General features: G+C 41.2%; 2 protein-coding genes across 4 annotated transcripts; both read left to right on the top strand.

Moving 5' to 3' along the window:
• The first annotated feature begins 257 nt into the window (after nucleotides 1–257).
• Nucleotides 258–3,244, top strand: LOC129588694 (cholinephosphotransferase 1-like). The gene is made up of 8 exons (XM_055483037.1): nucleotides 258–694; nucleotides 859–1,006; nucleotides 1,077–1,218; nucleotides 1,591–1,675; nucleotides 1,741–1,872; nucleotides 1,951–2,103; nucleotides 2,551–2,682; nucleotides 2,755–3,244. Exons 1-8 carry the CDS (start codon nucleotides 461–463, stop codon nucleotides 2,968–2,970), a joined length of 1,242 nt encoding a protein of 413 aa, XP_055339012.1. The 5' UTR covers nucleotides 258–460; the 3' UTR covers nucleotides 2,971–3,244.
• Nucleotides 3,245–5,218: 1,974 nt separating this feature from the next.
• Nucleotides 5,219–21,909, top strand: LOC129588700 (epidermal growth factor receptor-like). Of its 3 annotated transcripts, XM_055483042.1 has the most exons (18): nucleotides 11,400–11,804; nucleotides 13,993–14,269; nucleotides 15,528–15,863; nucleotides 15,922–16,122; nucleotides 16,308–16,679; nucleotides 16,742–17,060; nucleotides 17,154–17,383; nucleotides 17,445–17,662; nucleotides 17,785–17,997; nucleotides 18,082–18,560; nucleotides 18,712–18,985; nucleotides 19,047–19,145; nucleotides 19,212–19,397; nucleotides 19,459–19,614; nucleotides 19,741–20,226; nucleotides 20,489–20,657; nucleotides 20,762–20,902; nucleotides 21,116–21,909. In XM_055483042.1, exons 2-18 carry the CDS (start codon nucleotides 14,113–14,115, stop codon nucleotides 21,433–21,435), a joined length of 4,356 nt encoding a protein of 1,451 aa, XP_055339017.1. In that variant the 5' UTR covers nucleotides 11,400–11,804; nucleotides 13,993–14,112; the 3' UTR covers nucleotides 21,436–21,909. The 3 variants fall into 3 exon arrangements, with proteins under 3 accessions (XP_055339018.1, XP_055339017.1, XP_055339019.1); XM_055483043.1 differs by lacking the exons at nucleotides 11,400–11,804; nucleotides 13,993–14,269 and adding an exon at nucleotides 5,219–5,731; XM_055483044.1 differs by lacking the exons at nucleotides 11,400–11,804; nucleotides 13,993–14,269 and adding an exon at nucleotides 15,158–15,280.
• Nucleotides 21,910–22,068: the final 159 nt, after the last annotated feature.

Below are 22,068 nucleotides of genomic sequence, written 5' to 3'. Positions count from 1 at the left end.
ATAGAGCCTTGCATTGGTTTACTATGATTTTGTGATTTTTAGCGACATCTCAAAAAGTGACCAAAAAAGTAAGGAGGTTGCTTTTTGCAGTGGATTGATCACAGAATCCCATTCATAAAATCGGCCTCATTATTGCCAGCTTTACGCGGAATGAGTCATACATTCAGAAGGTCGCATTTGTCTTGTACGGCCGCACTATCGTACAATCCTTATACAGTACGTGTGCCATAGAGTGAAAGCAGTGAATCACGGTACGAAGTTGTGAACACAACTTGAGGCGAGAAGATGGCCTAGGTTCACCGTATCATGTTACTCACCTGTTTTTATTTCACAACCAAAATAATAACCATATTGTAGTTTTTTAGATGTTCCTGCTTATGTTTTTTGGATTATTTTGTTTGGAGCAGTATTTTGTTGGGGACCCTCAGATTTGTTAGTTATTCATGCGGTTTAATTGAGAATGGCTGGTTTGCAGCCAGTATTGAACAGCCAGCAGCTGCTTAAGTTGAAAGAGCATAAATATTCGTGTGTAAACAATTCGTTTTTGGACAAATATCTGAACCCATGGTGGATATGGGTGGAATTGAAAGTCCCGGTGTATATCCATGCGAACGCGCTAACGCTGGTGGGACTTGCTGTAAACCTTATTACCACACTCGTACTGGTGTATTACAGTCCGGATGCCAAGATCTCGGTAAGAAACATCCAGTGTAGTCGTGCATTTTGCTGTAGTGTCAGCGGACTGTTTTCACCATATTACGGGGAGTGTACCTCCACAGCAGTAATGAACGAGAATTTTATCAGCTGTTTTTGTCTTTTAAAAACGTGGAGCACATCTGACGAAGTTTTGCATTACAGGCGCCTGCATGGACTTATATGTTATGTTGTACGGGGATTTTTATTTATCAAACGCTGGATGCGATAGATGGGAAGCATGCAAGACGAACAAATACCAGCTCGCCGCTTGGCGAATTATTCGATCATGGATGTGACGCATTATCCACTCGTAAGCCCAGCTCACATTCCGGAAGATTGATGCGCATGGTAGTTCATTTGTCTTTGTAATGTTTGGGTAGTTTTTGTGGTTGTGGGCATTTGCATCACACTGAAGTTGGGGGAAGAACCCCTATGGACCATCTTTTTCGTCTTCTCCGCTATTGCCATTTTTTACGTTGCACACTGGCAGACTTACGTAACCGGAAGCCTGCAGTTTGGAGTGTGAGTACTAAGTAGCCGCAGTGCTTTTCAACTGGTTTACTAAATCCTCACTCTCGATTCCCGGCGCTCTAACTTATCTTCGCAGACCATTTTGGCTATGTAATATTATGAAATTAATCCCAGTCTGCGTTTTCATCGATTTTTATCCGGTGATGTATAACATTTTGAACTTCATTATTTTGAAGTATACCATGAAAACATTTTGAAAGAAGTATTTTGAAAGCATCTCAATGCTGACATTTTGAGCTTGCTACTGTTATCGGTCTGTGAAGAGCAGATGATCAGTGATTAAAAAAAATCTTCAACCCACATTTTTTTCTGGTGGCTGTCGCAGTCAGTGTAAATTATGTTATAATTATTTCTTATTGTTAGGTTCGATGTGACAGAAATACAGTATGTTTGTATGATGCTCCACATTGTGACTTTTTTTGGCGGAACATCTATCTGGAAAACTGAGGTATGAACTTAACTTGACGGCGTGATTTTGAAACAAGTTCCTTTTTTATTTCTTTTATTTTGCAGATATTCAGCACAGGAATAGTACTTGGCGATATAACGCATTGGATATTTGCCATTGGTGTTGTGCTAAACTGCTGGAATAAAGCGTGCATTATTCTTGCCGGTGGACCTGGACGGAATGGCTCGGCGGTTGGTGTAGGTTGAATTGTGGGATACTTGAGTGATTCCTTTTATATCATGCGAAGTTTCTTATCATACTTCTTCTTATCACAGAATATGAGTATAATTGCTCCGTTCTTCCCATTGGTTTTGGTGCTGTGGCAAGCGTACTATTTGTTTAACCATTCCGAGGAAGTGGAACAGAATTTGTTGGTGTATATTTTTGCGTTTGGAATGGTGTTGGCTAAAGTGACATGTCGATTAGTGGTAAGTTTGACATTCTAAGTTTGGTAAAGCCCTTTCTGGGAAGTTTGGGTGTGCTCGGGAGAATTTCCGCTTCGTAATCGTGTTGCTACTCCGAAATGCTAGCCCGTGATTGTTTTCCTGTTGCACTCGTTGTGAAAATATGTAAAATTCAAAGAACACGGTGATATGTGAGTTCCTTTCATTATGAGTACGAAGTACTGAAGCTTCGCGATAATTTTTGAGCGTTTAATAAATAGATGATCTAGGTTGTTTAAGCAGGTAGGCATTTGTTAAATCAGACACAGTCGGTCAGTGGTGATTAAACGCTTTGTTAGTGTATTTGCTTCGGGGAAGGCGGAAGTTGCAGCAGTAATTTTAACTCGAATCCCCTTTTTCGCAGATGTTTTGTGAGTAAATATATTATTTGTTTAGCAGTTTTATTGATATCGGATTGTTCGGATGTTGTAGATAGCCCACATGACACAGAGCGAGATGCGACTATTCGATACAGTTTACGCTGTTCCATTACTTATGATTGCTCGCGATTACTGGAATATTTTGAAGTTCATTCCGGAATATTGGTTGCTGTGGGCATGTGTTGTGAGTGCACCGATGATTGAGCAGGATGCCAGGATCACTTGCTCATTATGATTCAGTATTTCTTCTTCACAGATTCATGCTACGTTGGATCTTTGTGTGTACTCTGTTAGAACTTGTTTGGAAATCCGAGATTACCTGGGAATCAGAGTGTTTTCGATGGAACCTCTTCCGACGCCCGGCTACCTGAAAACTTCTGCCTCGTTGCAGAAGCGAAGCGCTCCATCTCGCATAAACATTACACGGGACGGGGCTCTGAGACAGCCGGGATCGCCGCGCACTAGGCCTTGACGGGCATTGTCGTTGCATTTCTTCTGGGTGATAGATTATGAAAGATAGAATTGATGTTAATTTTTACCACTGTATGTTTTCGGATTGTAGTTTTGTTCCCTTTGAATTCCCGTTTGTTTTATTCCTGGCGTTTATCGCACTGCTTTGAGAAGTCATTAGTTGATGCGGTAGAAATTCTTGTTGCCGAGATTTGTTTTTGAAACGAGTAAATGCGTTGAACTGAAAAACGCCACAGAGTCTTGGGTAGCCTTTGGAGAAGTTTGCAAAAATAGAAATTCTCATCTTGATCGACTGGCAAATCTATAATACGAGTTATGTTCGGCGAATGCGATGTGTAAAAATTGTCGAGCGCGGTAAGTTTCAAATTGATAGTCATGCACAAGAAGTTCATTTTTCGTCATCATGCTCGGTAAGGTATTTTAGTCCATTGATTTTGGATTTTTACAATTAACCATCTTTTCGTTTCTGTAGAATATTGAATAAGTTTGTTAACTATCTGGAATAATACAGCAAGCACTACATTAATAACTGCTCTACTATAGCGCAGTAGTCTGCAGTCTGCACTGTTGTAGAGCGGCACTGGTGTCACTGTACAGTACTGCACCCGCTAAATGTGTATCAGCCTTTATTGTCCTGTGGTTGGTACAATTCAAGATCGTCGGTACATGCAGTTCAAAATTTCACGAAAACAATCAAAGTGTCACGTAATTGACAACAAGGCAACTTTTTGGCGCCGCAAAAAAGGGCAAGCCGACCTGTACATAATAAGTACATAAAAAGTGAGTGCATCAGTACCGAACAAAAACAAATGTACCTAGTGCGATTTGCTCCCGAGCAAAATGCGCCGCAAGTGATCGTGCTATGGAAATTTAAATTTGACATGATAGTTATCACGAGAGCTGTGACCTCTCAGACCTTTCCGTACTGAGACGCTTTTTGAGAAAACCGGTAGAAGCACCTCCCCAATTAAATGCCCTAGTTCCTGAATGTAACGGTCAAGGGGTTATTACCAACCCGGCCACCCAAAGGATCTCTATCGCAAGTCAGTTCTAATAAAACCCACAAATTGGATGCTCTCAGTGCATATAAAGTTAACTCGTAAAGCGTCGCTAATCTGCACCGAGCGCGAAGCGCGAGGTGCTACTCTATGCCTTCGTCAAGCGATAAACGCATTCATAGCATTCCATAGCAGAGTATGCGCTTCCCGTAGCAGAGTTTGTCTGTCTCCCACGAAAAGTGTCAGTCACGCTTTTCCAATTCCACAAATTTTATTTCCATTGGCAGTGGTATTTCATAGCGTACGCGCTGTTTCAAGGATGTCATTAACATCGTTTTCTAATGGTACTGGAAGCGCGCAATAATACTTGGTGTCGTTAATACTTTAGCACGAAATTTTCTGGTCAGAATTTCGATGAAAACCATTTGTTTTTATCTACAGCGAAATCTTTTTTGAATGTTTTCCTAATGTAGTGTTCTGTAGTGTTTTACTGAATGTAGTTTCCCAGATTGACAGTAGATCACGGGATCGTAACAATAGACTGGAACACGCCAGCGCAAAACTTGCACCAGCGAGCTTATATTACATGTACGCTGGCTACACCATCCCCGAAAAGCGCCATCAGAACTGGTTCGCGGTGCGCCATGTCGATTCATAGTTTAACATTCCCAGCGGACCGGCACTCGCGCTCGGTGCCATGATGTGGTTAACAACCACCACTAGTTTTTAAATCAGATCGTTTGAGGCCAAGATGCGGAAAAAAAGTTTCAAAAACACTTCCGCAGACAGCAGATTCAACCACACGTCGGTACTCAACTTGTAAGTCAGTTACGTACTGTTGTGATCTCATCGTTCAGCCGCTCACCATAGTCATATCAAACTAAACAAAGCGAACCGAAGCAAAGGCTCTATGGAGTCTATGCAGTCACTGCAGTGTGCGCCGTGCGGTGTACTCTTCTTGTGGTCTCGCCTTCGGGCGGGACCAAAGAAAATGTCCAATCATTGCTTTCACCCAACGTAGATTACTAGTAAGTAAGGCCTTGTCCCGAATTCAAAGCGAATCTTGTTGCGATACAGCAACTCCACCTCGCGAGGTGGCTTCGCGTACCGTATCTGTAGGCGTGGCCACTGCGTACAGCCACCTCGTGCGGTTGAGCAACCATACCAAATCTAGATTCGCCTTGAATTCGAGACGAGGCCTAAGTACTACCCAGCTTGCTGCTGTTGCATTATTCCCAGTACGTAGTTTACCGCCGTAGTTAAAGTCCAACTTCGCCGTAGTAAGCCTGATTTACAGTAACTGTCATGGAAATACAGTATACCATCTTAGCAAAAGTTGATTTCCTATGAATTATGACAAGATTCTGTACTTCTGGCGGATGTTCGTAAAGCGTAGTAATGCATTAGATTTCCTTACGCAATTTTAGATCGTTTTAGGGTCCGGAAAAAGTATCGTTTTGGCGAAGAATTGAGTGAACTCACGGAAGAATTGCGGACGTCCTGTACGGATCGATATCACTGCGAAAGCGAGACCAGCGCGTTCGAAACGGACGATGTCCACAGACCACTTCAAATTGGATAACGTTACGCAATCTGATCAAAGGATAAAATAAGCCAGCTGATGATCAGCAGATTACGCTAAACGTGATATGGATTGGCATTATCCGTTCTTATTGACGATGGCGCTCCAGACATTGTTCGTCTTGGCGTTGGTTCAAGGAAGCGAATCTCTAGGACGGCCACTGCAGCCTGTTCCCGAAAAAGGTATTGCAGATTGTAACACCTGTGAACTTTTATTTAAAAGAAAGACATCAATTTTATCGTTGATCAAGTGGTGTATTTCACTGTTCTCTTGATAACTGATCCGAGTATGTACTGTGTGTATTACAACTCGGTAAAAACTGAGGATCCGGTACGTTATTATCGTTTAGGTTTCGCTTAGCTGTTTGTACTTTGATCTGAGCGTTGTTGACTTTGTTACGGTCGGTTTGTGTGGTGTCAGATGGATCTTTATACCACACAAACCTTGTCGTTTATCGTTGCCATCAAAAACCATCCAGCTGCTTTTACATCAAAAGTATTCTGGTTATGGCATTTAGAGTGAATAATATATTCTGAATTTTCACTTTACACAGTGATCAGAAATGGTGATGCGCTGACCTATATTTGTATAGATTCGTAGGTTTTAATTGCGAATCGGTTAGATTTCTTTTTGTTTTCAAATCTGGATTTTTATTTGTGAGATTGTTCGTAATTGAATCGCAGGCGAAATTTTCGTGTTAAATGAAAATGCGATATAACGATAGTTTTGTCGATTTCGTATCAAAAGGTAAAAAACAGTGGTATCGATTCTGATGCGCAGAAGTGTTCTGAAAATTTTTGTTTTGGTTGACGAATATTGCGGTCAGCAAGGTGCCTAATTAGTATGTCTACAAATTAGCCGTTTAATCTGGTGGAATTCAATCTTGACTGTAATCTGTTATTTGCTGCTCGGCATACAAGGATGGCTGCATCCATATCTTTGTCTTGTCATGAGAAATATGAGACTGGAATAGATTTTCCTAAGAGATGCCTGTAGGCGCCGATTTGGATTTGGTCAGTGTGGTGTAGTGCAGTGCAGTTGCCGACTGGCCCCTTCCAGTTGTAGTTGGCGCAGTAACCAACTCCTCAAAATTTTGGCAGACAGGCCACAATTCTTGCCGCTTAGCGTATACGCTTGTCTATGCGCGGTACATGTACATGGGAAAAATGACCACTGCGTGAATTCCACGCGCTGGTTTACATCACTTGACCAGCTGCGCGAACAGAAAGGTGCAAGATAATTTATCTGGTTGAACAAAGGTATTTTTGTCACTTGTTTGTATAGGGAAAATAAAAGACTCGTATAAAGTTTATAGCGTTGCACAAGCTGCAAGACTGGTGTATTAAAGCGTAAGCAATAAAACGTCCAAATCTTGGCGGTCAGTATTTGCATTCAGCGTATGCTTGGATGTTCGATTCTATTTGGGAATTTGTTTGTATTGTACATACTGTTCCAGATTGAAAGCGCTAAACAGCTACAGAAAATTAAAAAAGCGTAAGCTCTAAGTTGGCAGAGGCGACCACAAACGGTGCCGGTATGTGGGCCACACCCAGAATCCGCCTGATACTTAACAGGAACTACTGTCACAAAAATTGTTAATGGTATCGTTTTTTAAAGAGAGTGATTTTCTAGTGGTGCTTTCAAATAGCAAGTGCAAGATTATGCAAAGTAAATTGCTTTTAGATGTGGCGTGAATCTTTCGCGAGAAGTTACGTATTATGTAGTGGTTGATTTTGGGTATTTATTTATCATAGAACCGGAGCCACTGCTAGTGCTGTCCTGTCCCTCTTGGTCACATCATATTTTTAATTGAGTGTTGCAAAAGCGCATGGCTCTCCAGTGCGGAATTAGATAAGTAAAACTCAACTTCAATTTGTCGCCTGAATTTATGTACTGGTATTGCGCATTTTGATCAACTAATTTTTGAGTCACGAAGCTGTTTCCCGATGGAAAAATGGTCTTATTAGAAGGAAACAAAAAAGCCTGTTTTAGATTTAGAACCAGTTTTACGATAGCAAGTATTAGCGCTGCAGAAACATGCTTTTCTTTATGGTGGAACTTATTTAACAGCCTTTGTTATTATTGTGATTGTTATAAAATTTTAATGTGCAAATATACTAGCGCTAAAATTATTTCGCTACATTTTTTGTAATCTTTGTGGCCGGCTTATCGTAGTTATCGCGGTACTGACTGCATATAGTATTATTTTAGAGGCGTGAATATGGATCGGCTAACTGAAACTCTGGCCAGGGTGGAAAGGGTGGACTTGCTCTGAGCCTCTGGCTATAATAATAATGCGCAACAGTTAACGTTAGTCCGCAAATTTTATACCATGGCAGCGTCTTTAAACAACATCGCGTTATTATTATATGTTGTAAAACTAAACTAAACTTATATACGTAGATCCGCCACTGGTTTATACTGGTCCTGAATGGATACTCGTAAGTCGTATGTAAAAAAATGAAGCAGCGGATGGATTGTAACCTGTTGTAGTGGGCGAAGACTGAGCAATAATTTGCAGTTTTTTCGGAAGTTTTTTTTTAGATTTCCAGCATTTCTAGTAGTTTTGTTTGATGGGGTGGACGTTTTACGTCGATATATATTTCCACTATGGTATAACATTACCATAGAGTACTATAACGAGAAGTTTAATTGTTCTCTATGGTATTGCCACGGAGCAAAGGATATACCATGGCGTATCTTTACATCGTGGTATTGCTTTTATAGTTCATAAATGTTTTTGGGCTGCTTCATTTGTGGGCACTGTGGGCAGCTAAGTAATAGCTTCTGGAAAAATACACTTTTTGAATTTAGGTAATAACTTTTGTAACGAAGTTACCGCCATAATGCCGTCGATATACAGAATGAAGGATAGACTACAGAGGTATCAGTTTTATTGCCGGCATGGTGTAAAACAGTTCCGGAAATTTTCGGCACATTTATGACGTCCTGGCACGATGGCGCTTGGCAACAAGAGACTGGTTGTGGTTGACGTTTACGTCTTTCTTGTTGACAAAACGTGGAAAATGAATTGATTTTGTTTTATGGGTGTTGTCTGTTGGGTTTGGTTGTGCAAATATATCCAATATGTTTTTGGAAACTTTGGCAGTGCTACATGCATTGATTCGGTCGGGACGCGGAACCACAGATGGTTCTTTCATTGCTGTATGAAATTGACCTTGTATATTATAATATGCCATCGACAATACAGAATTCTGTTATTTGCAGTTGGGAATACCGAACTGTTTTTCGCATGTGGAAGATCGTACATTGAAAACACTATGTTACACATTGAAATAGTTACTATGAAATTATGCGCAGATGTCAGTGTCATCCCTGCATGCATGTTTTCAAACAAATGCTGCATTTTACGTTAGTGTGACATAGCGGCGGCAGCCGTACTTCTCAGTTCTCACTCGTGAGTTCGCAGTCAGCAGTATTTCTCAATTTCAGTAGGAACTTGATGAAGTCTTGCCTTTCGAATAGCCCATATATCTTTAACCGACAATTCAGTTTACAACATCCGGAACAAGACCCTTCCTTTACGCTTGCGTCAGAAAAAGATGAATATCCAGATTCTGTTCAAGCAGAGCGTTTACAGATAGTAATTTTTCAGCCGTAATGGAAACAGCGCAGTGTATTTTAGTATAGTTGTCGTCGATCTTTTTGAATAATGTACATTCAGTGGGTTTGCTCGATATCGATCGTCCATAAGAAGGAATAGCGCTTAAGGCTTTTTGCAGTCTATCTCACTTAAAAAAGCGCGATGTTGGGCCATAATCAATAGGCCGTAGCCGGTATAGCAGATTCAAATAGTGTGATAAAACTTTATTTATTTATATCTGTATTTTGCCCAAAAGTTCACATATGCGGTGAGAGGTACAAAAGGGTGTGCACCTTTTGTGCCATCAGTGAGGACAGTCGAAACGATTGCTTGTGGATTCTATATTGTATGCGGTCGGGTTACACTTACTGTTATTAGGCTCAAATGTGAATGACAGCCATTTTTTGCTTATGTAAAGACCAATAATTATTATAGCTACGGGTAGTTATGGTATTCTGGCAAACAACTTGAAACAAGTACTGTACTTGTAAATCAGCTAGGGTAGGTAACGAGTACTGAGCTTTTCATGTAAATTTTGATAAAATGTATCATACGAAGTTCGAAAAAAGTTTTATAGAAGTATATTTCTTTTCGTAAACATTGATGCAACTGTAGTGATGTGAGCTTATCGGAAATGTAAAGAGCGATAGATTTAAGTACTTAACAAATTTACCGTTAAACGTGCAGTATTTATTTTGCCGGTGTACCTTAAATTTAATTGTATATTCCTATTTTTTGTATGGTGTTTAAACCGGAAAATGAAGTAACTTTCAAACCGCAAGGGAACTGCAAGTATGCACCGTTGACGGTATCGCCTTGAGAATTTGATCATCACTTTCTCTGATTGTTTGGTGCTGGTCTATTCCCGCTCGTATATCTTTGCCAAAAGAGACTCGCCACGATGCCGGTCGAACACAGTAATTTCTAGGTATATTGGTGTTCAAATATTTGGGATGCAAAGTAAGTAATGGTGTACCCCATGGAGGTATTCCCTGCACCTGAAATTGGATGCTATGTAGCGTAACTTCAGTTTAATTGGACGATTCGTTGATCTTCCGTACCGATTTGGCTGCGTCATGGTTCTGGGACTGTTAGTGAGAAAGGAGAAGCCATTATGGTGAGCGTTCCAACCCATCCGTTTCGCCACGTAGTCACATTTTATTGGAGAAGAGGCGCTTGGAGTTAATAAGTACTGCGTCTTTTTTTGCTGGGCTTGGAAATTAGTTAACTAAAGTTAGTCCCCTGTGTGAATTAGTGCGGTATTGACACTTGCCATGTCAGATCAATCATCGCGTACCCCGACTCTATCCCCCGTCACCACTTGAATTCGCGGATTTGATGGACTTGTAGAATTTATAATTAACAAGTAATTGAAGTACATACGGAATAACTGAGTGGACAAATCTACTTCTGTTCGCATAATATTAGCAGCAGTTTAACAAATGCGCGCTGATAATTATTTTGGATATATGGAATTTTTAAACATTGTACAGTTTTCTGAATTAATGAAATTGAAATATTATAATATTTTGGGTTGCCCATGTTCGATTTTTCTTAACTCGTTGGCACTGGCCATTATACTTTCTATTTGTTCGTATCTGTTTTTGCAGTTTTGTGGAAAAACAAAGTTAACCTTTTGCGATTCGATGTACTCGTAATACTGAAGCAAGTTACCAGATTTGAATTATTTCTGTATGGAAATGATTTGTCGAAAAGATTTCCCGGTATTTGATAGTGGTAAACAAAAATTCCCAAGTTTCTGGTTGGTCTGGTACGCAGTACATCATGTTTTATTTTTACAGTTATGGGCGCGTGCGTATAAAATTAAGAGTGTATAAGGAAATGAATAACTTGCATCTGCGCTGTGGACTGTGGCCAACTAAAGAACTATTCGTGAAATCTTTTCTGTTTGCACTACCTGTACAGTATCTTTGGATTATTTGGATACAAAGTAGCGGTATCTTATAAACGTGCTCTAGACGTACGTCGAAGCACGGTCTGCCGCAGGTACCGGGTGCTGTGTCTGACCAGTAGTCCAATTATGAAATCCCGGCCGACCTTTTGTAGTGCCTCTACGGCTCTACCTGCCTTTACGGTACCTGCTGTATCTTTCTACCTGTTGCAGCTTGATTGGCCGTTACGGCTGCCGTGCCGGTGCGTAGAAATTCCTTCAGCTTTCCACCTTATTACTGGTTATATAGGTAGTATTGCAGTGTAAGCTTCTTTCGTATTTCTGGCTTGGAAATTTACCAGCCAAGCAAACACCCAGGTAAATTTGAAGTTACCTTATGTCCACAATCATTATCTGCATGCTTCTAGCCTTTTATATCGGTTTGGACGACAATAATATTTCTCTTATCATCGCCTGCATCGTTATCGGCTAATATCTATATGAGTGGCATCCCACAGTCCCACTTTGCATATCCGTTATTACTGTGTTGTAGTATTTATGAATTTATAAGGAAATATTTTTACGTTGATTTTTTATCGATACAAGTCTTGGTCATTTATAAATCATCAACACGTGGGTCTACGTGCCCTTGATAGGCACTGTACAATCGGAAGTGCTACATCAAATAACTTGCGCTGATCTCCAGCTACCGTCCTTCTGTTATAATTGAGTTACTTGAGCGGTGTTTGACATGCAACAGGTTTGACAATGTATTTCTTGAGGATCATATGTCAAGAGCGAACTATGGGGGGAACCGTAATCCAGCTGATACGATTTTCACGTAAAATATGAAAAATTATTATTCGTACAGATGATACAGTAGTGTTATTGTAACCTAATGGCTGAAAATGATATTCCATAAGTTTTGCTGATACTCAAAAGAAAATTAATATATGGGCACCTTGTAGGTAGAGAAATGGCACCTTGTAGGTTAATCTTAAGCCTGTACTTTAATGATAAAAAAGGTTGGCGGAGACTGTCTGCGCATCACTTTGGGCATCACGAAGCCATCGAACGTATCCTTATTTTACCTGGGTGATATGTATTTTATTGTGAGGATACAGGAGTTGCTAGCGCTGACTGTTGACAAAATGTTTTTACTGACCGTTTGTCAGGTAGCCGAGTAACGCTTGGACGCTAATTTAATAGGCATTTTCGGAGCCGTGCTTGTTCAGTTGCTCTTTTTCCTTTCCCCGCAGTTTTGTTCATGATCGCTATCGAGATAATCGGTGTCAATTGCAGCGCCGGGGTTTCAGGTTGCGAATTTCCCTCTACAAGACAGAGAGGAAAGGAACTAATCGGGAATCACAATTGTATGCCTTGAGAAAGCACACATGCGTGCATATGGTAACAATCTGTACAGTAGAACGCTGTATTGGGATTGTCGCATTTATTTCGGAACGTTATATCTTATGTACACACAGCCGTCCTCGTGCTCGCACTTTAGATCTGTTCTATATGGCAAATTCGCACAGGGTAAACATTGGTCAGGTGTGAATTCTTTTCGTACGGTTACCAGTACAGTATGTTGTAGCCTTATGCATAAACGCAGCAAGATTGAATTGTTTAATTAACCTAAATTAATTTCTGATTTCCTCAGTGCAAAATCTACTCGTCAAAGCATAGGTAGCTTAACTGTGATCGTTGATTTATGGTACATACGGCTTTGAAAGATCAAAAATGCGAAATGCGCTTAGGCTGAAAGTACTGTAGAATATCATGGATGATCGTAATTATTTTCCTCCCAAATGATGACTGTTTACTCGCTTTCTTCGAGTGTTAATGGCGCCATGGTCAGGAAATGCCCGACATGTTCAGCGTACTCTGTAAATGCATGCGACTACTGATAAAAGATTGTTAATGGCTGTATTTACCCTGACGATGAGTACTTTACTGAAGCCACAACGCACAGTACATTCCCTGGGCGAAATTGCCTTTCCATAGCAAGATTTACAAGTGCATTAGCAGATGTATGCACTATGCATATTTTACACATTACTAGAATACATGTGTAAAGCTGAGTCGGCTGACTTCGTTTGCTAATTGTTAGTTTCTGTTGTTAGTTGCTTTTGTTTTTAAGTTTACTCTGTTCTAGATGGGAATGACTGAGACACGGTAGTTGTATGCGGTGTTTAAATCTATACTTCATAGTTGAAACTATTAAAGGTTATTTCTCAACTTTGTTATTTACCTTTGATTAGGTAAATATCACCGTGCGCCTTAATTTGTAATGGATCGCCAAATTTTTAGTATTAGCATAGCACGAAAAGTTTGAGAGCATAAACGATCCAAGAGAATAAAACGAATGCAACGCAGTTCGCTAGCTTGTACAAGCTGAAAGAGAGAGAGTAGAAATTCCTGCAGAGCTGGTATCGTAGTCCACGTGAAAGTGCGGTATTTTTGAGCTCATCTGAAAGATTGAAGTCCCGACATAGCGGAAAAATTACCCAGACTTTCAGATTAGCCGCATAATCTTGTGTAATCTCTGTAATGTATAACAAAAAAGCTAATGTTGTACATATGTAGTCCTCATAAGGCAAAAATCACGCTCACCACGCATTCAGTAGTCAAAAACTGCCAAAAATTTACTATTGTAAGAGTGCATTGTGGTTAGTACAGACTGTAATGCGAATTGTAGCGTGCCGGGAATATTATGCAGTTATGAGCGCTATCGTTAGAAAACACGTTACGCTTGACAGCGCTATTGATGCAGTACAGAACTGGTGTTTCCTTCACTTTGCAACGGTTTCAAACCGTTTCGGAAGTTCAATAGTCGGGTATTTTGTTTTTACGGTTCCCACTAGGAGTTCATTCTTGACTGTGGTCACTGTTCCATTAGTAGACTGCATATTTCAGAAATCACTTGTCAAAATGAGTGATATTTATAGAGAAAACTGCCAGCAATCGTTGTGGAAGTGGTATTTTTTGTCACTAATCTTGCACAGTGTGCCCCATCCGGTTCCGCAGCATGGTATTTTGATGGTGTGTGAAGTGGTCATCCGAACGGAATGATGTTGACGTTTAGAAATTTCTCTAATGAGAGAATATTTCTGCGCTTTGGTTACTGCATCTTCTTGTTATTGGTCCAAGGAGCTATTGTGACCAGTCAAAGTCACGATGAGATCAGTAGCGATCAAGAAGCACTGGTCACCGTGGAAGAACGAGGTTTGTTGTACTGACTGTGAGATTCGACGGTCAACTTTGAAAAAACAGTTGGAAGATGAAGTACCCTTTGTTATTATTTTCTTCGATATTTTTGAGGAAAGAGTGATGTATTATTACTTTGATAAAGTGTGTGAAAATGTTGAAATTGATTATGAATCTGGTTGGTCGAAGTGAAAACTACTTATTTGCCTTGTGGAATTTATGGAATGTGGTCAGTCCAGTTCGTACAAACATGAAACAGGCTAGCTGACCGATCAACTGTACATTGCATTTTATTAGCTCGCATGTGAGTATTGTTGAATTGCAAAGCCCGTGCAGGCATCGTTGGTGGTCAGTTCACTTCAGCCATCAGAATTGAAATTGAGAAATGTGAAATGCCAAAGTTTTGTTTTCGATCGAATGAATTTTTCCTAATTGGACCTACCTGCTGAATTTTGACAGGGCAGAAAAAAACACAAACGGGAAGTAATTTTGAAAAATTTTAATCGTTAAAATGGTTATAATTAAGGAGGAAAAGATCACGGATCCGCCAAATCCTTTGATATTGCTTGGCGCTGATAAATATCTTGCTGCTGAAGTACTGTATGCATGTGCCAACTTAAAGTGTGATTTGCAGGTGGTTTGTGTCTTTGGATTCAGATGCTCTTAGAATCTTATCGGTTTTTATCTCGCTGGTATTCTTCAGCAATGGGTTTCGAATTTTCGCTCACCTGCACTTACCGATACTGCCTGGAAATGTACTCTAGTTAGCCACGAAATTGTGCTTATCAAATGTAGAATTTTAGATTAAGGCCACACCGAAAACGACCTTCGGTGAAAAGGGTTATCTCCTAATGCAGATTACCGATTTGTATGTTGACATGCACCTACGGTCCTACCTATCTTCTTCGCGTCCCTAAATTCAACGATTTATTTTATGTAGTTCGTGTATTAATGGATAGAACAGTAAAAGGAAGTTGTGATTGAGTAAAGTAGCCTGCTCTTGGTGCGCATCTACAGTGCCGTAGTTCGGTTAGTATACAAGCTTCTTGTTATCGCAGCATCCCGCGAACAGATCAGTGCAATTTATATACTGTAAACAAACACGTGTAATACTATTAAACTTTAGCACAAAGAAATGAAACTTCGCGTAGTACTTTTGATGATTCAGATTTCACTCTCCTTGAAAGTATGTGTGAATATCTGAATTTTTTCTCGCAAGAACACCATTTTTTAGCCATAAATCTTCAAGTAAAGCAGCAACTAAATCTTATTTCAGTTTGTTCTGGTTCCTCAAACGCATTGTCCTACAATGAAAATGTCACCCTTCATATGCGAAAGATGAAGGAGCGCCTTAACAACTGCACATATGTCCAAGGAAATTTGGAATTAACTAATATACCGGAGGGCTACGACTTGGATTTTTTGAAGCAAATACGAGAAGTTACTGGCTACTTACTGATTGCTCACGTTCAGAAATCTGTCCTTTCGCTCCCTAATTTGCGCATAGTTCGCGGTCGAAACTTATTCGGAGTGAACGAACGAAGCCGCGATTATGCTTTGTTTGTGGGTATCAATCCGGGATTACGGGAACTTGGACTTGGTCAACTTAGAGGTACTGATTTAAAATGTTAATCTTGAAGAGGTATTGCTTGAATCTTTTGCATTTGCAGAAATCACTCATGGATCGGCATATGTGAAAGATAACCCGCAGCTGTGCCATATGAATACCGTCCACTGGGATGACCTGCTGCAGACGAAAAACAGTTTGGCTTTGGCTGTGACGCCCAGCGCAAAGTTGATTTGTCCTCCTTGTCATAGTAAATGCAGTAGTGGCTATTGCTGGGGATCCGGAATTGAACAATGTCAAAAGTGTGAGTATTTATAAAGTATTTACGGGATAGTGTACAGATCGTGAACTGAAATTCTTTAATTTCCCAGTTATTATGCGTTATTTGGTGGTCTCTGTTTAGCATCTTTTACGCTTTGTTGATGTTTTGTTTAAATATTATCATAAAATTTGCTATATAAAAAGATGATTCTCTATATCTTTTGACAGTGACGAAAGAAGTTTGTGCCATACAATGCGGCAACAATCGCTGTCGCGGTCCGAACCCATCAGACTGTTGCCATCAGGAATGTGCTGGAGGCTGCGTTGGTCCGGGCCCCACAGAGTGCACTGCATGTCGCGAATTTGAGAACGATGGACGGTGTGTGGAGATGTGTCCGCCATTGATGAAGTATGATCACGATCACTATATCAGCATTCCCAATCCGGATGGCAGGCTAGCCTTTGGGACCCTTTGCGTAAAGGAGTGTCCACAGAATTTCTTACGAAACGATCACTATTGTATCGCAAAATGTCCGGAAGGTAGATACGAGAAGGACGACGGTGGTGTATGCGTCCCATGTGACGGACCTTGCCCGAAAAGTGCGTTGCACTCCTGTAACATCTCTTAATTCAATATTGTAAAATAATTTTGTATTTTTCAGAATGTCCCGGTTTTACAAAAGAATCTGCGGCATTCGGTGGAGCCAATCTGATTACCAATATTACTCTCCAGCGTTTCCAAAACTGCACCATCATTGAAGGAAATTTGCAAATTTTGCCGATGTCGTTTTCCGAATATCCAGAATTCGGGCCCACAGGTCTAATGCATTTTCATCCCGGCGTCGTACCAGCACAACTGGAGCAGTTGTCAACAATTAGAAAAATCACCGGATATTTGAGAATCGACGGCAGTCATGAAAATATGACAGATCTGTCCTTCTTACGCAATCTGGAAACAATTGATGGTCGAGTGTTAGATGAGTAAGATAAAACATGGCGTTGTCTATTGTCTACTGTCCACACTGAAATCTCGCTGTCTGATTCTCGCACTAATAAACTTGTTTCGCGATTTAGTCATTCGGCACTAACAATCGTCGGAAACAAGTATCTGCAGTCGTTAGGACTGAATTCCCTGAAAACGATTAAAGCCGGGATGGTAAAGATTGTGGAAAACAGAAAACTGTGCTATGCCAGCGATATAGCGTGGAGTAAAGTGTTGAGCCCGAGCCAGAGCCCTATTACCTCTTCCACCGGCGTTCCTTCTAAGCCTTTGATTCGCAACAATCGACTACAGAGTGATTGTGGTAGGTCTGAAATTTTCTTGTATATTGATCTGGGGAAATTATTTAACGTTGCTTTTTTCAGCAAGAGCTGGAGAAAACTGTCATTCCGAGTGCACCAATGATGGATGCTGGGGACCGCGACGAAACCAGTGTCTCTCTTGTGCCAATTTTGTGTACAAATCCTTCTGTCTGAATGATTGCTCAGAGTGGAATAAATCTAGTTCAGAACATTTGTACCATGCTGGAAATAAGACTTGCGAGCCGTGCCATTTGCAGTGTCAGGACGGCTGTCTCGGACCGGTAGGCGATGACATGAATAGCATTAAACGTTTTTGTTTTGTTACGTACTAATACGTACTCTAGCAGTTCGTAACACGTTAATTCGTAATATTTACTTACAATTTTTGTGGTTACTTTTGTAGACCGAAGCCAACTGTACAAAATGTTTGAACGTACGGGATGGGCCGAATTGTGTGGCTGTTTGTCCAGTATCAAAGTATAGTGATTTCCAAAAGATCTGTCAGCCGTGCAGTTATGTCTGCACAAACGGATGCACAGGACCTGGTCAATACGTTGGCGAGGGAGGATGTAACTCCTGCGAAGTTGGAATTATCAGTGAAAACGCCAAGAACGTGGTAGGTGGTCTGGTTTCACGCCTTCACTGTTTACTAGAAGAAATGCAGTCTATGGAGAGGTTTATGGTGTTGTCTGCTGTGCAGAGTCAGTGCCTGCCTGCTAATGCGGCATGCCCAGAGCGCCATTTCCAGACACTTGTTGGTCATAACGAAAGTAGCGCACTGGCCACGATGGCCGGCAAGAAAGTCTGCCGACCCTGTCATTCCTACTGCAAAAAATGCCGTGACAACACGCAGTACAACTGTGAAGAGTGTACATACTTCCGAGTTAATGGGAAATGCGAGTTAACGTGTCCCAGCGCAACACATTTCATTGACTTGCGCACAAACCAATGCCGGCCCTGCAGTTCAGATTGTAGTATCCATGGATGCAGCGGACCGTTGTCGACACAGTGTGTGTCCTGCCGATCGTACCGTGATTATTACGATACGGATCATCCGGATTTGTTTAACTGTACGAACCAGTGTCCGGCGGAAAGGGTGTACAGTACGAATCAGCCAACGGATCCTAAGGTCTTGCTTGACCCATCCGAGAGCATGTGCACGAAGGATGATATTATATCGTAAGTGCTCTTATGCTTTTGGTGATTGTTTTATTTGTTTGTATATATACCTTTTTCAATTACAATAAATTTCCATGTAACTTGAAAGTTGCACGATAATATCAGTGGTTTGTTGCGAATCTTGTGATTAAGTTCGTTAACTATACTGCAGGGCGAAGAAGACGAAGGTTATTCTCATTGGCGTTTGTACATCATTGGGAGCGCTAATCGTCCTTGTCGTAATCGTCGTTTGCTTCCGGCACAAACGAGCGCAGATAAAGATGACTACACTCCAAATTCAAGAGAAATTTGCCGGTATCGAAGAAACGGAGCCGTACACTCCAACAGACAATAAGCCGGATACGTCTAAATTGCGGCTGATAAGTGAACGCGAACTAAGGCGAGGCGGAGAACTCGGACAAGGAGCGTTCGGATATGTTTACAAAGTACGAAGAAAAGGGCGCCATTGTTTTGTAGGGTGGGTTTATTTATCATGTTCGATTACAGGGATTTTGGCTGCCACCTGGCGAAAACTTGAAAATCCCTGTGGCGATTAAAGTTCTTAAGGAAGGCGTGGGCGTGGGTGCCGCAAGAGAAATTCTGGACGTAAGTAACTCCAAAACAACTTAGCTTGCAGAAATGCGCGGATAAACGCAAGCGTTGTTCTTGCAGGAAGCCCATGTGATGGCGTCGGTGAGTCACCCGCATCTGGTGTCGCTGCTAGGATTATGCATGACGTCGCAGATAATGCTGATTACGCAGTTACTTCCGCTGGGATCTCTGCTAGATTACGTCAAGAAAAATCGTAAAAGCATAAAGTCGCGAACCTTCCTCAATTGGTGCTCACAGATCGCTAAGGTAATAATGTAAATAGATTTTTCTGAGGAAAACTCACAATTTCTAATGTTGCATGTTTCAGGGAATGAAATATCTGGAAGAACGCCACATGATTCATCGAGATTTGGCGGCCCGCAACGTTCTGGTGGAACGACCGGAATGGGTAAAAGTCACTGATTTTGGGCTGGCCCGAATCCTGGACTGTCATCAAGAATCAATGAAAGCGAACGGAGGAAGGGTAAAAAATGTCTACTGCGTTATTTAACATGAATTGAAAACATCGGAAAATGAAAAGCAAACATATCGGAAGAATTAATGAATAAGTACCATTTTTTCGTTTCTCTTGACCTTTGTATATTCCTAGATGCCAGTGAAATGGTTGGCCCCAGAATGCATCGACCGTGGAATCTATAGCCATAAAACGGATGTGTGGGCATTCGGCATCACAGTGTGGGAATTGTTCACCTACGGAGAGAAGCCCTATGAGCATATACCGGTTAAAGAACTATACAGTTTCCTGGAAAGCGGTGAACGCTTACAGCAGCCGCCGATCTGCACACTGGATGTCATGATGTTGATGCTGAAATGCTGGAGTTTTCCTCCCGAAAGTCGGCCAACTTTCCAAGAGCTGGCTTCGGAATTCGCCAAAATGACCCGTGACCCGGGTCGATATCTAGTCATAGTGGGTGATGATTATATGCGCCTGCCGGATTACACGCGTGAAGACGAGCAGCGCATGTTCCGCGACATGGAAGATGTTGGTTCGGAACGTTTAGTTTTGGCCGAAGAATACGTTAACCCACAGACCTACTGTTTCGACACGCAACTTTACCTTGATGGGACCTTAAAAGTAAGGGTAGTATGTAGCTGCATTTATTGAAACGACTGCCCATATGTAATTAAGTTCGCGAAAGAGGTTCTGGCATGATTCACATTTACCAGTTAGTGCAGTGGGAGTTAACTGGTTCCTACTTCTGCTTAAATTAACGCAAAAAATTGAAAGTTGTATTAGCTTCCACTGAATTACTTTTTACAACAGACTTGGTTTTTATATACAGATTGTGAATGTTGTAAACACGGATGTAGATGCTGATTTGATTTATTTTACATAGCGCCCTATGGCTAATGGCTACCGAAACGGCCATATATCCGATGGAAGGCAGAGCGCTGCTCGATTTCCGCATGTAAGCGCTCCGTTTTTGGATCGTGGACGTTCAGTTGAACGAAAGGACAGTCCGCCACATTCACGTTATGAACAAGATCCCGTAATGTTACGGAAACGTAAGGACCATTTCCTTATGAGATTGTCTTTTCTGTTGGATGAAACTGAGATAGAAAAACCTTGCAGTTATCAGAATAATATTTTACAATATTCTTACATATAGATGTGGATATTCTAAACTTGACGCCAAAGACCACCTCGATTATACTTGACTCCGATGGCCAGTATCTCATCCCAATCCCTGCAGATGGTGGTGATCCAAAGTCTGAGACAATGTACCTGGATCTCACAGATCCGCTCAAAGGTGCGTCGGTTGCAGATTCATTTATTTATTTGATTCATTTGGTTTTTGTAAAAGGTGAAGTTGGTAAATTATTGTCCGTTTGCTTGTGACCGGATTCTTAATGATTGTTTTCGTTGGTATCGGTAAATCTGAAACTTACGAGTGATTAATATTGTAACACAGACTGGAGAGTTCCTATCGTAGACTTGTGTCTGACTTTTTCCGTTTTTTCAGATAAAGACGCCAGTTTGGCGGAAGAATACGAGAAGATGCCGCAGTCCAGCCCGCGGCGTCGTGTGCCTTTAGTGGGCTATCCTACAAGCGAACTAACCGCACTTATGGACGGAGAGGGCGCGATGCAGGTTCACAATCCCGAATATCGAATGATGTCATCCACGGCCAGCAATGCCAGCACGGACAGTGCTTGCAATATTCCGCTGACACATAGTGATCCCGAATCCGATCATGACTACTACAATGACCTCAGTCCGCGGCGGATGGAGCGGATGCCACTAAACGGTTCTGTTCCGCGACGGAATGAAACAACCGTGTAAAAATGGCAGACAACCATGTGTGTATAAAGTCGTCAGGGTAGTATTTAAATGGAAATCTTCACTGTTGTTATCATCTGTGATCTGTAATCCGGACAGTTTTTTTTGATAATTCGAAGTGGAAAATTTTTGTACTTGGATAACTTGCGCCGCTTAATTGGGTATATTTTTCTGCGGGGTTTTCTATTTTTATATGAGCTTTTTGTCTGCTAAAATGGGCGGGCTGCATGCTTCTGTGTAAATTATCTTTTCGAAGGTGTGCTAAGAGTTTCAGAAAAATTCTTGGCCTTTTTTGGTACGTTTTCGTACCAAATTTTATGAATTCGGTGATTGTTTTAGTTAGAATTTTGTACGATATACTCATTTCATGCTTGTTGACCGCAGTATTGCTTTGTTTTGCCCTTTGAACATTTCAATGGTATTGACTGTTTTTGTTTGCGAATGTTAGGTATTGTGCAGTAAAAAAATGTTATGTAAGGCGTTCACGAATCTCTGCTTTTATTGACTAGTTTCTCAGCAATATGCACCGAAAAATTAGCACCAAGACACCGAACTTATATACTGTAGCATCAAGAGCCAAATCATTAGCACTATTTGAGGTGAGTATGCGACACTGGACACGGCACGAAGTTATGG

The sequence above is a fragment of the Paramacrobiotus metropolitanus genome, unplaced genomic scaffold (genome assembly GCF_019649055.1).
Source record: "Paramacrobiotus metropolitanus isolate TYO unplaced genomic scaffold, Prichtersi_v1.0 Parri_scaffold0000030, whole genome shotgun sequence".
NCBI classification, from domain to species: domain Eukaryota; kingdom Metazoa; phylum Tardigrada; class Eutardigrada; order Parachela; family Macrobiotidae; genus Paramacrobiotus; species Paramacrobiotus metropolitanus.
This window is presented reverse-complemented; position numbering and strand designations above follow the sequence as displayed.

Excerpts from the sequence above, each read along its gene's own strand:
- LOC129588700 (XM_055483042.1), top strand. The coding sequence starts at position 14,113 with ATGATGTTGACGTTTAGAAATTTCTCTAATGAGAGAATATTTCTGCGC. Across the intron at positions 15,864-15,921 it reads TGGACTTGGTCAACTTAGAG|AAATCACTCATGGATCGGCA; the intron begins GTACTGATTTAA and ends TTGCATTTGCAG. Across the intron at positions 19,146-19,211 it reads CCGCAAGAGAAATTCTGGAC|GAAGCCCATGTGATGGCGTC; the intron begins GTAAGTAACTCC and ends TTGTTCTTGCAG.
- LOC129588694 (XM_055483037.1), top strand. The coding sequence starts at position 461 with ATGGCTGGTTTGCAGCCAGTATTGAACAGCCAGCAGCTGCTTAAGTTG. Across the intron at positions 695-858 it reads GTCCGGATGCCAAGATCTCG|GCGCCTGCATGGACTTATAT; the intron begins GTAAGAAACATC and ends TTTGCATTACAG. Across the intron at positions 1,219-1,590 it reads GGAAGCCTGCAGTTTGGAGT|GTTCGATGTGACAGAAATAC; the intron begins GTGAGTACTAAG and ends TCTTATTGTTAG.